We start from the raw sequence: 13,774 nt of genomic DNA, 5'->3' as shown, positions 1-13,774 counted from the left end.
TATTTTATACAGCAGGTTCTTATTAGTTATCCATTTTATACATATTAGCGTATATATATCAATCCCAATCTCCCAATTTAATTTCTTTCATCAGTGTCTTACAGTTTTCTGCATGCAGGTCTTTTGTCTCCTTAGGTAGGTTTATTCCTAGGTATTTTATTCTTTTTGCTGCAGTGGTAAACGGGAGTGTTTTCTTAATTTCTCTTTCAGGTTTTTCATCATTAGTGGATAGGAATGCAAGAGATTTTCTGTGCATTAATTTTGTATCCTGCTACTTCACCAAATTCATTGATTAGCTCTAGTAGTTTTCCGGTAGCATCTTTAGGATTCTCTATGTATAGTATCATGTCATCTACAAACAGTGACAGCTTTACTTCTTCTTTTCCGATTTGGATTCCTTTTATTTCTTTTTATTTTCTGATTGTTGTGGCTAAAACTTCCAAGACTATGTTGAGTAATAGTGGTGAGAGTGGACAACCTTGTCTTGTTCCTGATCTTAGAGGAAATGGTTTCAGTTTTTCACCATTGAGACCAATGTTGGCTGTGGGTTTGTCATATATGGCCTTTATTATGTTGAGGTAAGTTCCCTCTATGCCTACTTTCTAGAGGGTTTTTATCATAAATGGGTGTTGAATTTTGTTGAAAGCTTTTTCTGCATCTATTGAGATGATCATATGGTTTTTCTCCTTCAGTTTGTTAATATGGTGTATCACGTTGATTTGCCTATATTGAAGAATCCTTGCATTCCTGGGATAAACCCCACTTGATCATGGTGTATGATCCTTTTAATGTGCTGTTGGATTCTGTTTCCTGGTATTTTGTTGAGCATTTCTGCATCTATGTTCATCAGTGATATTGGCCTGTAGTTTTCTTTCTTTGTGACATCTTTGTCTGGTTTTGGTATCGGGGTGATGGTGGCCTCATAGAATGAGTTTGAGAGTGTTCCTCCCTCTGCTATATTTTGGAAGAGTTTGAGAAGGATAGGTGTTAGCTCTTGTCTAAATGTTTGATAGAATTCGCCTGTGCAGCCATCTGGTCCTGGACTTTTGTTTGTTGGAAGATTTCTAATCACAGTCTCAATTTCAATGCTTGTGAGAGGTCTGTTTATATTGTCTGTTTCTTCTGGTTCAGTCTCGGAAGGTTGTGCATTTCTAAGAATTTGTCCGTTTCTTCCAGGTTGTCCGTTTTATTGACATATATAGTTGCTTGTAGTCATCTCTCATGATCCTTTGTGTTTCTGCAGTGTCGGTTGTTACTTCTCCTGTTTCATTTCTGATTCTATTGATTTGAGTCTTCTCCCTTTTTTTCTTGATGAGTCTGGCTAATGGTTTATCAATTGTGTTTATCTTCTCAAAGAACCAGCTTTTAGTTTTATTGATCTTTGCTATTGTTTCCTTCATTTCTTTTTCATTTATTTCTGATCTGATCTTTATGATTTCTTTCCTTCTGCTAACTTTGGGGTTTTTTGGTTCTTCTTTCTCTAATTGCTTGAGGTGTAAGGTTTGGTTGTGTATTTGAGATGTTTCTTGTTTCTTGAGGTAGGATTGTATTGCTGCTATAAACTTCCCTCTTAGAACTGCTTTTGCTGCGTCCCATAGGTTTTGGGTTGTCGTGTTTTCATTGTCATTTGTTTCTAGGTATTTTTTCATTTCCTCTTTGATTTCTTCAGTGATCTCTTGGTTATTTAACCTGCATGTGTTTCTGTTTTTTACAGATCTTTTCCTGTAATTGATATCCTGTCTCATAGCGTTGTGGTTGGAAAAACTACTTGATACGATTTCAATTTTCTTAAATTTACCGAGGCTTGATTTGTGACCCAAGATACGATCTGTCCTGGAGAATGTTCCATGAGCACTTGGGAAGAAAGTGTATTCTGTTGTTTTTCGTTGGAATGTCCTATAAATATCAATTAAGTCTGTCTTGTTTAATGTATCATTTAAAGCTTGTGTTTCCTTATTTTCATTTTGGATGATCTGTCCCTTGGTGAAAGTGGGGTGTTAAAGTCCCCTACTGTTGTGTTACTGTCAATTTCCCCTTTTATGGCTGTTAGCATTTGCCTTATGTGTTGCGGTGCTCCATTGTTAGGTGCATAAATATTTACGATTGTTATATCTTCTTCTTGGTTTGATCCCTTGATCATTATGTAGTGTCCTTCTTTGTCTCTTGTAATAGTCTTTATTTTATTTTTATTTTTTTTTGCGGTACACAGGCCTCTCACTGTTGTGGCCTCTCCCGTCGTGGAGCACAGGCTCCGGACGCGCAGGCTCAGCGACCATGGCTCACGGGCCCAGCCGCTCCGCGGCATGTGGGATCTTCCCGGACCGGGGCACAAACCCGTGTCTTCTGCATCGGCAGGCGGACTCTCAACCACTGCGCCACCAGGGGAGCCCTGTATTTAATTTTTGATAGTTTGATTAATATGTGTCTTGGCCTGTTTCTCCTTGGATTTATCCTGTATGGGACTCTCTGTGCTTCCTGGAGTTGATTGACTGTTTCCTTTCCCATATTAGGGAAGTTTTCAACTATAATCTCTTCAAATATTTTCTCAGTCCCTTTTTTTTTCTCTTCTTCTGCAACCCCTGTAATTCGAATGTTGGTGCGTTTAGTGTTGTCCCAGAGGTCTCTGAGATTGTCCTCAATTCTCTTCATTCCTTTTTCTTTATTCTGCTCTGTGGTAGTTATTTCCACTATTTTATCTTCCAGGTCACTTATCCGTTCTTCTGCCTCAGTTATTCTGCTATTGATTCCTTCTAGAGAATTTTTCATTTCATTTATTGTGTTGTTCATCATTGTTTGTTTGCTCTTTAGTTCTTCTAGGTCCTTGTTAAACGTTTCTTGTATTTTCTCCATTCTGTTTCCAAGATTTTGGATCATCTTTACTATCATTACTCTGAATTCTTTTTCAGGTAGACTTTCCTATTTCCTCTTCATCTGTTAGGCCTGGTGGGTTTTTACCTTGCTTCTTCATCTGCTGTGTATTTCTCTGCCTTCTCATTTTGCTTAACTTACTGTGTTTGGGGTCTCCTTTTCGCAGGCTGCAGGTTCGTAGTTCCTGTTGTTTTTGGTGTCTCCTCCCAGTGGCTAAGGGGCTGGTTCAGGGGTTTGTGTAGGCTTCATGGTAGAGGGGACTGGTGCCTGTGTTCTGGTGGATGAGGCTGGATCTTGTCTTTCTGGTGTGCAGGTCTGCGTCCGGTGGTGTGTTTTGGGGTGTCTGTGACCTTATTATGATTTTAGGCAGCCTCTCTGCTAATGGGTGGGGTTGTGTTCCTGTCTTGCTAGTTGTCTGACATAGGGTGTCCAGCACTGTAGCTTGCTGGTCGTTGAGTGGAGCTGGGTCTTAGCGTTGAGATGGAGATCTTTGGGAGAGCTTTTCCTGTTTGATATTACATGGAGCCAGGAGGTCTCTGGTGGACCGATGTCTTGAACTCGGCTCTCCCACCTCAGAGGCACAGGCCTGACACCCAGCTGGAGCACCAAGACCCTGTCAGCCACGCGGCCTCTTAATAAATGTTTAAGTATAATACAGTGTTGCTAATTATAGCCACAGTGTTTTACAGCATATATATGGAACTTAATCATCTTGCATAACTGCTTTTTAAGACGTGCTCCCAGGCTGCCTTAAATCAAGATAGCCATTCCTTCCGTTAGGTCTCTCATTTGTGTAAATTTGTTCTTGTGCTTCACGTTCATATACAAGTTGTTTAAACTAGTCATGTTAGTTTTCAGAAAAGCTTTCTAGTCAATTCTCCATTTCATTAGGGGCTTTTTCTGAGGTTCTATCTTCTCTTTTGTTTGGAACATAGTCTTCGATTCCTTCATTTGCTCGACTCTGTGTTGGTGTCTATGCATTAGACAAACAGCCCCCTCTCCCAGTGTTGAAGGAGGGGCCTCATGGAGGAGATGAGCCTCCTCCTTCAACCCTGCCCTGACTCTTGGTTGTCTCTCAAACCTTTGTGATCATCCAAGTGGCCTATTTTATTTTTAGTGGCTCCCGGTAGTTGAGGGTTTTCCTAGAACTATCAGTCTCCCGAAGGGAAGGATCTCAGGCAGCACCGAGATTCAGGCAGATTGGAAGCCAGACCCTCAGGCCAGAATAGTTTTTTTAAATTAACGTTTGTTTTGAAGAAGTCTGAGTTCAATTTAAATGTCTGCCAATACCTTCCAAAGTAAGGTAATATTCAGAGACAATTGTCCTCATCAGATGGCTTAGAGAAATTTCTGGAATATTCACATCCGAAGATTCCTTATTGATGAATGCCTTTGACTTAAATCTAACCAAAAAGTGCAACGTTACTCTTTGTACATTTTTAATATATATTTATAATGAACAAGCTTAGTTGGAAACAATTAAAATACTTAAGCTGTTGGTAAAAAAATAAAAAAATAGAGTCCATCTGGTAAGCAGCAGCTTTGGGAAGTAACCTGAGACGTGGTGTGTTTTTCCTTTCCCCTGCGGGGAGCCCTTTAGCTCAGCATTCCGTAACCGTTTAAGGCAGGGTTGCTCTGGGGTCATAGCGAGAAGCTGAATGGCTGGGTCCTAGCATCTTCCACTTGACTGAAGTGTGATCAGTTGATGTTCTCCCCAGCAAGGCAGGCGTCCCTGTTCCCCACATCCTTTCCATCAGCCGTTGCGTCTGGAAGCGCAGATGCTTTGTTAAGGTATGTTTGTCTCATTGGCAAAAGTTTTAAAAATTTGTTTTGGTTTTTATTTCTCTCTGACAGTATTTGGTGGTAGTGGTAACGAAAACGCACGAGCGTGTGTTAAAATCAGGGGAGGAAAAGGGAAGCAGACAGACCAGCAGCCCACTGGAGACTAGGGGGAGTGTGTTTCTTCTGGCAAGATTTGGGGAGGGTGGGCAGTTTGAGCCAGGGTTGACCCTTGGGTTGCCTCAGCTTCTACTCCTGTTACCGGGGAAGAGCGCTCTGTGCTCTGTTCTCTGGGGTTGGCTGAGTGTGGGCCCTCCCGTAATGGTGAAGTGAGCGTCTCTTCCATGACGGGAGGGCTGCACATGTACCAGCTAGAGAGGGAGTCGGCCCAAATGAAGGTTTGCTTACAGGGGTGGTGGTGGTGTTCCTGGGAGCACCAGCCCCGATGAGCCTGTGAAAGACAAGTTGAGGAGCCAGTTGAGGCCAGGTGCCTTTTGCTCAGCAAGGCCGTTGTGCTGGGGTTTCTCTTTAGCTGAGAACTCGACTGTTGGGAAAGTTCTGTGAATTTATAAGATGTGACAGCAGAAGAGGCCTGAGGGGGAGGCTTCAGCCGCAGTTGAGGGTCAAGGCTCAGCAGCTTCTGGGACCGCCGAGCCCGGGCTGTCATCTCCCTCTTCTGCTCGGAAGTTCTGTTCCTGGAGGACCCTTCTTAAATCCTCCAGAAATAACCCAAACCAGAGACCAGCAGAGCCTTGCCTGTATTTTCTAGAAGGTCACGAGTGCTCTGTCATGCACACTGGAGGGTGTTTCCTGAAGGGGGGCGCTAGGTCTGATCCCCACCCAGGACATTAAGCACCTCTTTGTGCAAAGTATCAATAATAATGTTTATGCCTTGCACACCTAAGACGAATTCACACCCTTCCTAATATGCCCTCTGCACCAGAACTCTGACCTGGGCCACACACTGACCTTGCCGACTGAGGTTCTGGGCAGCTTCTCATTCACCTCTTCTTACCTCCTCTCTCTGGAGCTGAGCTGCGGGAGGGCGGTGCCTTGGGAAGTGAGTCTGACCCAGGGTAGTGCGTCCTCCCCGCCTCCAGCCTAGGCCTGCACGCAGTCCGGGCAGCTGCGCCCTCTGGGCCTGGGGAATGAGGGCGCCTTCGGAAGTAATGCTGACTTCCCATCTTTTTCTCCTTCTGTTCCTTTTGACATCTCTCTTTGGGCTCAAGCTCAGAGTGGCTTACTGATTTTGGTAACAATTTATCATAACAAAATCAGCAGGTTATGTATTGGATGTAATTTCAGTCATCAGACTTATAGCCACCACGCGTGCTGTGCGTATCCTTGGTGGCCTGAGTTATTTCTGCCATCTTGAGAAGCGGGAGTGGGAAGAGGTCTGGTTTGGGCTCCAGAAGCTGTCTCTCTGGAGTTCCCCTTCCAGAGTGTCGGCTTCAGGGTCGCCGGTAACCTTTAATACTTCCTGCATTCGTGCAAGTGGGTAACCAGTAAATGTAGAAACAGAGGTTGGAGACTAAGAGAATTGTCTCTTAACCAAGCCTCTCTACATTTCAAGTCCAGAAATTAGATTTAGTTTGGTTACAGAAACAGATGCATCCGTGTGCCACTTCGGCCCAGGCCACAGTTGACGGCAGTCTTGTGTGGCAGAAGGAGCAGTGAGGACCCAAAGCCCCCTTTCTCGTCTTTCCCATATTCATTAGGGCCCTCTTGGTTGCAAACACGAGACTCAGGCCTCTACAGGGAAAAGAGAGGTCACCACGTAGGGGTAGAAGGAAAGCGGGAGGCAGCTGGGTCCGTCTGCTCCCCCCGTCTCCGCTGGAGCCCCCCTCCTCTGGGCACCTCTCTGCTCCACTGTCTTCTCTATCCTCCACGCTCCGCTGGACCCATCCCCCTGGGAGCACCTCTGTCGGCTTAGCACTGTTGCCCCTTGCCTCAGACTGGCTCAGGAGCTGCTGACCCTTGGGCCAGTGTCCTCTTGAAGTCAGGAGTGGCCACCTCGGCTCAGAAAAGTTGAGCAGGCCCTGGGGGCAGGACAGCTTCTGCTGGAAGCAGCGTGGGACTTGGCAGCCAGAGAGGCTGGCTTGGCCCGGGCACCAAGTCTACTCGTGCTGGTATGAGCGCTCTGTCGGCCCTACAGGTGGTTCCGGACACCAGCCGGTGCCGAATCCCCCAGTCTCCTATGGGAACAGTGTGACAGAGTGTAGACAGCGCTGCAGTAGAGGTGTGTGTCTGGAGCCACAGAAAGGCATCTCAGCAGTGGGGGCAAGAGGTCAGGCAGGGCAGGGATGGGCAGAGGCAGGAAGGGCAGGCCTTGCCCTCTGGGGACCGGGCTCTCCCCGCCTGGGCGACTCCAGGGGCTGCGCCTGCATTCGCATCCCTGGGGTTTGGGTTTAGACTGAAAATCACCGCTGCTCGGTGCTTGACCTGAGCTTTGTCCGACGTCTTTCTGCGCCACACGGAGGGCCTCTGCGCAGGTTGTGTGTGGTGCGGGGTGCTGCTCCGAGGGCGGCTCTTCGGCTCTTTGTCCCCCTTCAGTGTTTGTACTGAACCCAGGGCACGCAGGGGGGTGTGCGTGGAGCTGTGAAGCTGCCGAAGCGCCGCCTCCTGCCCGGGAGGCTCCCAGGCGTCAGTCTGACCACGGTCTCCTCTGTCTCCTCCACCTGGCGTCCCTCTACACTTCCCAGAGGTTTCACTGGGGAGCCAGGGCGCAGCGCCCGTCCAGGCTTACGCCACATCCCATCATCGCTGGCTCCGCCCGTGCCGCCCTTCTGTGCCCGCGCACCCCTCACCCCGCAGCTGGGGCGCCTCCACTCCGCTCCCCCACCGCTCCCCAGTCTCCAGCTCCAGCCCCCTTGCCTGTCCTGAGCTTCGGGTCCCCCTGTCCACCTGTCCACTGTCACTCCAAGCTTGCCTCTCCCCTGCATACCCTGTGGGCTTCGGCATCCACCCAGTCGCTGTCAGCAGAATATGGGTCTTGGCCTAAATGCCTCCCTCTCCCTCGGCCTGTGTGGGGTGAGTGAGCGCTTCTTGGAGGCTTAACGTCGTGTCTCCCGCCCTCTCCCCACTTTATCCTGGTGCCCTGCCCTCGTGTGACCGATGTCCTCACCTCCCATCCTCTTCCCTTCCCGGGCATTCTCCTCAGCTACCCGAGTCACCTGTAGACTGTTTTTGAAGAGGGTACCCTGGCTCCTCCCCGGAGACTAGATTCTGAATGTTGGGGGTTCCGGTGTCTCTGTGCTTTTTTGACTCCCCTGGATCCCGCTGGAGCCAGGCCCGAGAACCCAGGTATAAGAGTCACGCCCACCCTGGTGACACGGCACGGAAGGCCGTCCACAGCCCCGCGCGCCCACCCTCGACTCTCCTGCCACGTTCCTTCACCAGCAGCTTCTTAGCACTCCCTGACTGTCGGGGAGCTTTCTTGTGTTTCCTCCAAGCCTTTTCTTGTTAGATTTCTTTGCAGAAACTCCCCTGCCCTCCCCTGACTCCTCCATCTCGCTGCTGCTCCTGTCTTTCAACACAGGAGGTGACTCTTCTCACCCCAAGCCGTCGTCACATCTGCGCCCTGGCACTCCCATCCTGCCTGTGTGAAGTGGCTCTGCATTTCTGTCTGGAAGACTGTCCCTTCTGCTGGGCAGTGGGCTCCCTGGGAGCACCAGTTCCAGCCCTCTGTCCTTGCCCCAGCCTGTCCTGACAGAGTGAACGTTGTTTTCTCAGTTGGGCCGCCATCTGGCAAGGAGTATGTCCTTAGGGAAGGAAAGGGAACAAAGGTTTTCCCAGGCCCGCTCTCCGAGCCGTGCTCGGGTCACGGCACCTGTGCTCTGCCCTCCGCATCCGCGCGGGCTGGCCCCCTCCTCGTCCTTTATAACCTGGGGCAGGAGCCACAGGTCCGCTGGCTATTGCCAGGAGTGTTTCTGGAAGACTCGGGGTTGCACTTCCTCCCTCACGTCAGCAGGTTTGGAGGTGCACAGCGGTTGCTCTGCTGCGGCTGGAAAGGCTTGTGCCCGTGTCCTAGTCTGGAGAAGGTCCCTTTAGAAGCTGCCCTGGGTGCATGGATTTCTCCTGGGAGAAGTGTGAGCGCTTCCCGGTGAGGTCAGGCCCGAGACGGGCACCGGCTGGCAGGAAGTGATGCTAGGTTCTCTCAGTTGGTGTTCCCTTCGTCTGGGGGCTGCATTTATACTCACCCACAGCCTCTGCAGGGATCCCTCAGTTCCCACAAGACCCACCTACCTGCAGCATACTTTGTCCTGACTTTACCAGAAGTACAGATAACGCATGAGTCCAGAGGACTCTTGTTTGAGAAAAGGCCCAACTCTGGGGAGGACTGGATGGCTTTGGGGCTTGGTCACAGCAGCAGCACATGGTGGCAGGAAAGAAGGGAGAAAAAATTTCCTTTCCTTACTCAAATAAAATAATTTATCTACTGTTAGGTCCAGTTGGACAAACTCTAGATGTCACATGTAGGGCCACTGAGTCGCTATTTGTTAGTAACAGGATTTGGGAGTTGGGGGGGTGGATAGGTAGGGTCCTTGGAGACAGTCTGTTGGAATGATTGATTGAATTTATTTTACTGATTAGGAAATTCCTGTTGGTCCGCGATGGAGGAACATAGGTGCCTCCTTGCTTCCTAGAGTCCTTAGGGAGATGCTGGGCCGGGGCTGTTTGTCTCTAACACTTTATTTTGTAGAACAGTTTTAGGTTCATAACATTGAACAAAATTGAACAGAGGGTACAGATACTTTGCATATGCCCCCGCCCTATGCACGCATAGCTTCCTCCATTATCAGCATCCCCTGTCCACAGTAGTACGTTCCTTACAATTGATGAGCCTGTATCGACTTATTATCATCCAGAGCCCGTAGTTTACAGTAGGGCTCACTCCTGGTGTTGTACACTGTGTGGGTTTGGACAGACGTGTGCCCACCATTATATAATAGAATCATACAGAGTCATTTTGCTGCCCTGAAAATCCCCTGTGCTCCGCCTACCAGGTGGAGTTCAGTATCTGCTTGGTGTTTCCTGCTACGGAGCCGCTCAGTTGCGTCATGGATACCCAGATCCTTAGAATCTGTCTAGCTCACGTTTTGTGAGGCAAGAGGCTGTCTTCTCATAGACCCCCACCTTCTCAGGAGATGTCGTGAGTCACTCTCTGTCTCTAACGGTCAAAGAATCTTTGGGCCCAGAAAGTTCCTCCCAACCTGTGGTTCTGTCCCAGGACTCAGAAATGATCCACTGTGGCTGGTTAGTGTAAATGTCTACAGCTGATTAGCTTTTTTTTTCAGAATGTTAATTATGATACAGATACTGGTGTCATAATTGTGACTAGTGTATATACGTAACAAAAATTTGTGACAAAAAGAAAGAGATGAATGCTGGTTGTGATAACAGCTGTGGTACGTAGTGACTAGGCACGACGGAGAATCTCATTTTTCCCTCACGGCAGTTCTGGAAAGTGGGGACTGTGTTTCTCCTGCAGCACAGGGAGGTCACATGACTTGGGCAAGCTTACACAGCTAGCAAAGAGCGGGTCAGGATTTGAACCCTGGTGTGTCTGATTCCAGAGCCAACACCCTTTACCCCGGCTGCCACTCTGCTGTGGTGAAGACGGCCTTTTACTTTAAGACTGAGGTTTTCCTCGTTTTTTCCCTCATTCAGAGTGACCACGTCAGGGGTGATGGAGAATATGAAGAAAGTCAAGAAGGTGACCAACGGCTCGGTGGAGCCGCAGGGTGAGTGGGAAGGCAGCGCGTGACGGAGGAGCTCCGAGGCGGCACTGTCAAAGGAAACGGTTTATTCGTAGTCCTGTTGGTCGGCAAGAGAGGTCGGCCCCTCCCGACGGTGACACCGCAGAGCACGTGGCTGGGAGCAAATTGCCACGGAAGCCTAACTTTTCACTCTTTTCTGGAAGCCGGATCTGTGGCTGGTGATAGGCAGCTAGAATTCTCCTTCAGGTGGGAGTGCTGGGTAGGGGGTGTAAGAGGAGGAGGGTAAAAGGAAGACTTTGTTCTTAATCTCTATTATTTTAAATTGGGAACTCTTCAGGTAGGTGCAGTTGTGACCCAGTGTGTAGCAGCAGAATGTTGGTGGATGGGGCATGGCGGGTGGCGGTGTGTCTGCAGCCGTTCAGGGCACGGGAAGGGGCTTTAGGAAACGAGCAGATGTCGAGTGGGGCACGGGGGCTCACAGAGAAGGGAGAGATGAGCATCGCTGCATCTTGGGGACAAAAATCAAGTGAGATCAGGTTATTTTAGAAAGCAAAGTCAAAACCCAATTTAGTATTAAGATACTGCCCCAGGATTTCCGACCCTGAATGTCGCCCCAGACCTTCGTCCCGGATTCTGAAAGTGGCCAGGAGCAACGGGTGTCAGGGTCAAGGCCCTGGTGGTGGCAAATGGTTCTCCTGACTGAACTGTGTTCTGTGTTACCTAATGGATGGACGGAAGTGTGTTTTTAAGCTCGAAAAGCCGCCTCCTGTAGGATTTCCCTGAACATCTGGTTCCCCCGACGGCCCAGAGCAGCACCGTCTCTGGCGGCCCTCTCTTCTCGCAGCTGCGTCTATTTTGTGTGATCAGAATACGGGGAAACGGGAAGGACTTTTCCTTAAGGAGCAGCTGGGGGCAGAAAGGATCATGTCGAAGCAAATCCTTAAGGCAACTCGTCATCACGACAAAGCTTTTCCTGTAGCCAGGTAGGACTTCTAAAGGGAGGAATGAAGCAGACCCTGTCCCTGTATTCCAAGAGTAAGTATGCAAAGAAGATGAGGGTGATTAAACAGGTTCACCCTCGGGGTGTGGGGTGATGAGATCTTTCACAGAAGCTCAGTGAGGTTCCCTTCCAAATTTGCAGAGCTTGGAGAGGAACACGGATAGACTGCCTGAGGTGAACAGTATTGCAGCTCGTAGCCAAGTCATCTGAGTAGTGGGACAAGCTCAGAAGGTTCCCTGTGACGGAGGGCATAGCAGGGCTTACCACTCATTTCCTACTAAGGCTTTGGCTGCCGGAGCCTGAGATGGGGACTGAAACACTGCATCAGGCAAGCTCCCTGGAGCGTGGGGTCCCGGCCGGGCGGGGTAGCTCCCAGTGCCCAGGTGCGTCAGGAGCCCAAGCGCCCCCCCCCCCGCCCCCAACCTCCTGGCCTGCCTCCTGGGTGCTGGATGGTGACGGTGGCTGGTGGTTATTCTCTTACCTCTGGCTTGGAAGGGTCGATCAGAAGCCACAAGAGTTAGGGGTGCCGCTCAGTATGCCCGGTTTGGGAACCTGAAGTGTCTTTACTCAGAAAACAGTTATTTTCCCTCTCCTGTACCATTGTCACTTCCTAAATGACCAGTGAGGAAGCAGGTGTCCTTTCTATGCGCTTCGATGAGCCCTCTGTGCTCTGCCCAGTGCCACCTCCACAGGGGCTCGGTCCTGGCTGAGTGAGGAGGAAGACCTCCTCCTCATCTCCTCAGCGTCTTCCAAGGCTGCTGCTGCCCACCTCTCCACAGATACTTTAGGGAAGGGTTCGTGTGTCTTCCCATCTTCAGGAGCGAGGAAATATGCCTCAAGTATTCATCTAAGGGCCTTTTTTTTTTGTCTTTTAAGTAATCTTGGAGCTGTGTGACAGGAGAAGGCAGTGGCAGGGAGGACGGGAGTATTTTTCAGACTTTGTTTTCCTGACGTGAACACCATCCCAGTGATGAAGAAATGTGTCTCACACTGTGGCCAAAACTCCCTTTGGTACTTCCCTCCGAGGGGCGTGTTTGCTGTTTGTCCTGCAAGCAGATGTTCTCGACTAGGCCATAGACCTCTTGACAAGAACCAAAGGTTTGAGGAAACACACACACATCACCCCCCCATGAAAGGGTCTCCACGGAGGTGTCCTCACTTCATGTGCTGGAAGCGGGGAAGCGAGTGAATGAAGATGAGGGTGTGCATGTGGGCTGGCACCGGCCCCTGCTCAGCCCTCCTGCTCTGAGGTCCCCAGGCCCCAGCGGTCACAGGAGGGCATGAGCCAGAGGGCTGGGCTTCAAATCCCACGCGGCACCTCTAGGCTCGCAGAATGGCAGAGAGGCTGCAGTTTTACAGTCCTGACCCTTCTGGAACCGGAAGGTACAGATGAGATAAGGTGGATTAGAAATAAAGGCAGGCCGCAGGCTTCCTAACAAACGGGTCGTCTGCCCACGTCCTATATTTTAACTGGCAGAAGGTTTAAAGGCAGGCCGCTGATCAAGAGAAATCAAAACCCCAGCCCAAGATTGGGAAAATAGGTGGTAGTTCAGGTTTTTACAAAATTATTTAAGCTCTTCATCCTGTTCTGCAAAAATTTGTTCTCTTTCTCTATGACTTGATGGCGGTAAGCAACATTCAGCTCTACTCTTGAGTAAAGATGACTGATTGGGGTCTAAAGCCAAGGTGTTTCCCCAGCTGACAGCCCGCTTCCTGCAGCCTGATGTTCACAGTCCCCTTGGGCTCACCGTGATGCTGCGTTTGAATGGTTAAGCCGTCTCAGTATTTCAGGGATTGGGCAGAAGGGATCGGTGCACGTCATAGAACGATCGGTGGTATTTACAGCTCCGCTTTGTGCTGCTCCCCGTTTCTGCCTATGCGAAATATCCGTACTTCCTCTGAGAATCCGGCCGTGGACTGGAGGTGCCGCTGGCTGTGAAACTTTAGCAAGTAAAGGATCTGTTTTCCTTTGATAAAGTGTGTGTGTTTTGCTAGAAAATTACTTCTTGGACCACAAGAACAATCACTGATCTCTTAATCCTGGCTCTTAACAGTGGCCAAAGACTCCATCAGCCTGTTTCTTGGTCCCGCAATACTTTAACGTTTTAGCAGCAGTGCCTCCACTGAATATGCCTGCTGGCTCCTCTTGTAAAGAGAAGCTTGCTCTGGTATAAAAGATGGTTTCTCAGATCATAGCCTGAGTCTGCTCAGTTTTCTTTCAAGAAACCACTTTAGAGTAAAATATCCAGGTTTTTTTCCCCCTGGACATGTCCAGCCAGCCAAGGCGGCACCCAGTCTCTTCATAAGTCCACGCCACGGGGCTGCCACGGCAAGGCGTCCACTCCCTCACTGTGATCTCGCCGCAGGATGCTCTCCTGCCCCTCCCTCCTCCCCCGCCTCCTTCCTC

The 13,774-nt window shown here is 49.5% G+C and overlaps 1 protein-coding gene across 1 annotated transcript in view; it reads left to right on the top strand.

Annotated features, from left to right (window-relative positions):
* Nucleotides 1-10,458, top strand: part of GPR107 (G protein-coupled receptor 107) — a 68,066-nt gene extending 57,608 nt beyond the window's left edge. Inside the window, exon 18 of the mRNA XM_007467092.1 lies at nucleotides 10,318-10,458. Within this exon, the coding sequence (XP_007467154.1) occupies nucleotides 10,318-10,414 (97 nt within the window). The 3' untranslated portion in view covers nucleotides 10,415-10,458. The remainder of the gene's footprint in view (nucleotides 1-10,317) is intronic.
* The last annotated feature ends 3,316 nt before the right edge of the window (nucleotides 10,459-13,774 follow it).

Source organism: Lipotes vexillifer, unplaced genomic scaffold (assembly GCF_000442215.2).
Source record: "Lipotes vexillifer unplaced genomic scaffold, Lipotes_vexillifer_v1.1 scaffold1601, whole genome shotgun sequence".
Classification (NCBI taxonomy): Eukaryota; Metazoa; Chordata; class Mammalia; order Artiodactyla; family Lipotidae; genus Lipotes; species Lipotes vexillifer.
Note: the sequence above shows the minus strand (reverse complement) of the source record. Positions and strands in the feature narration are given on the sequence as shown.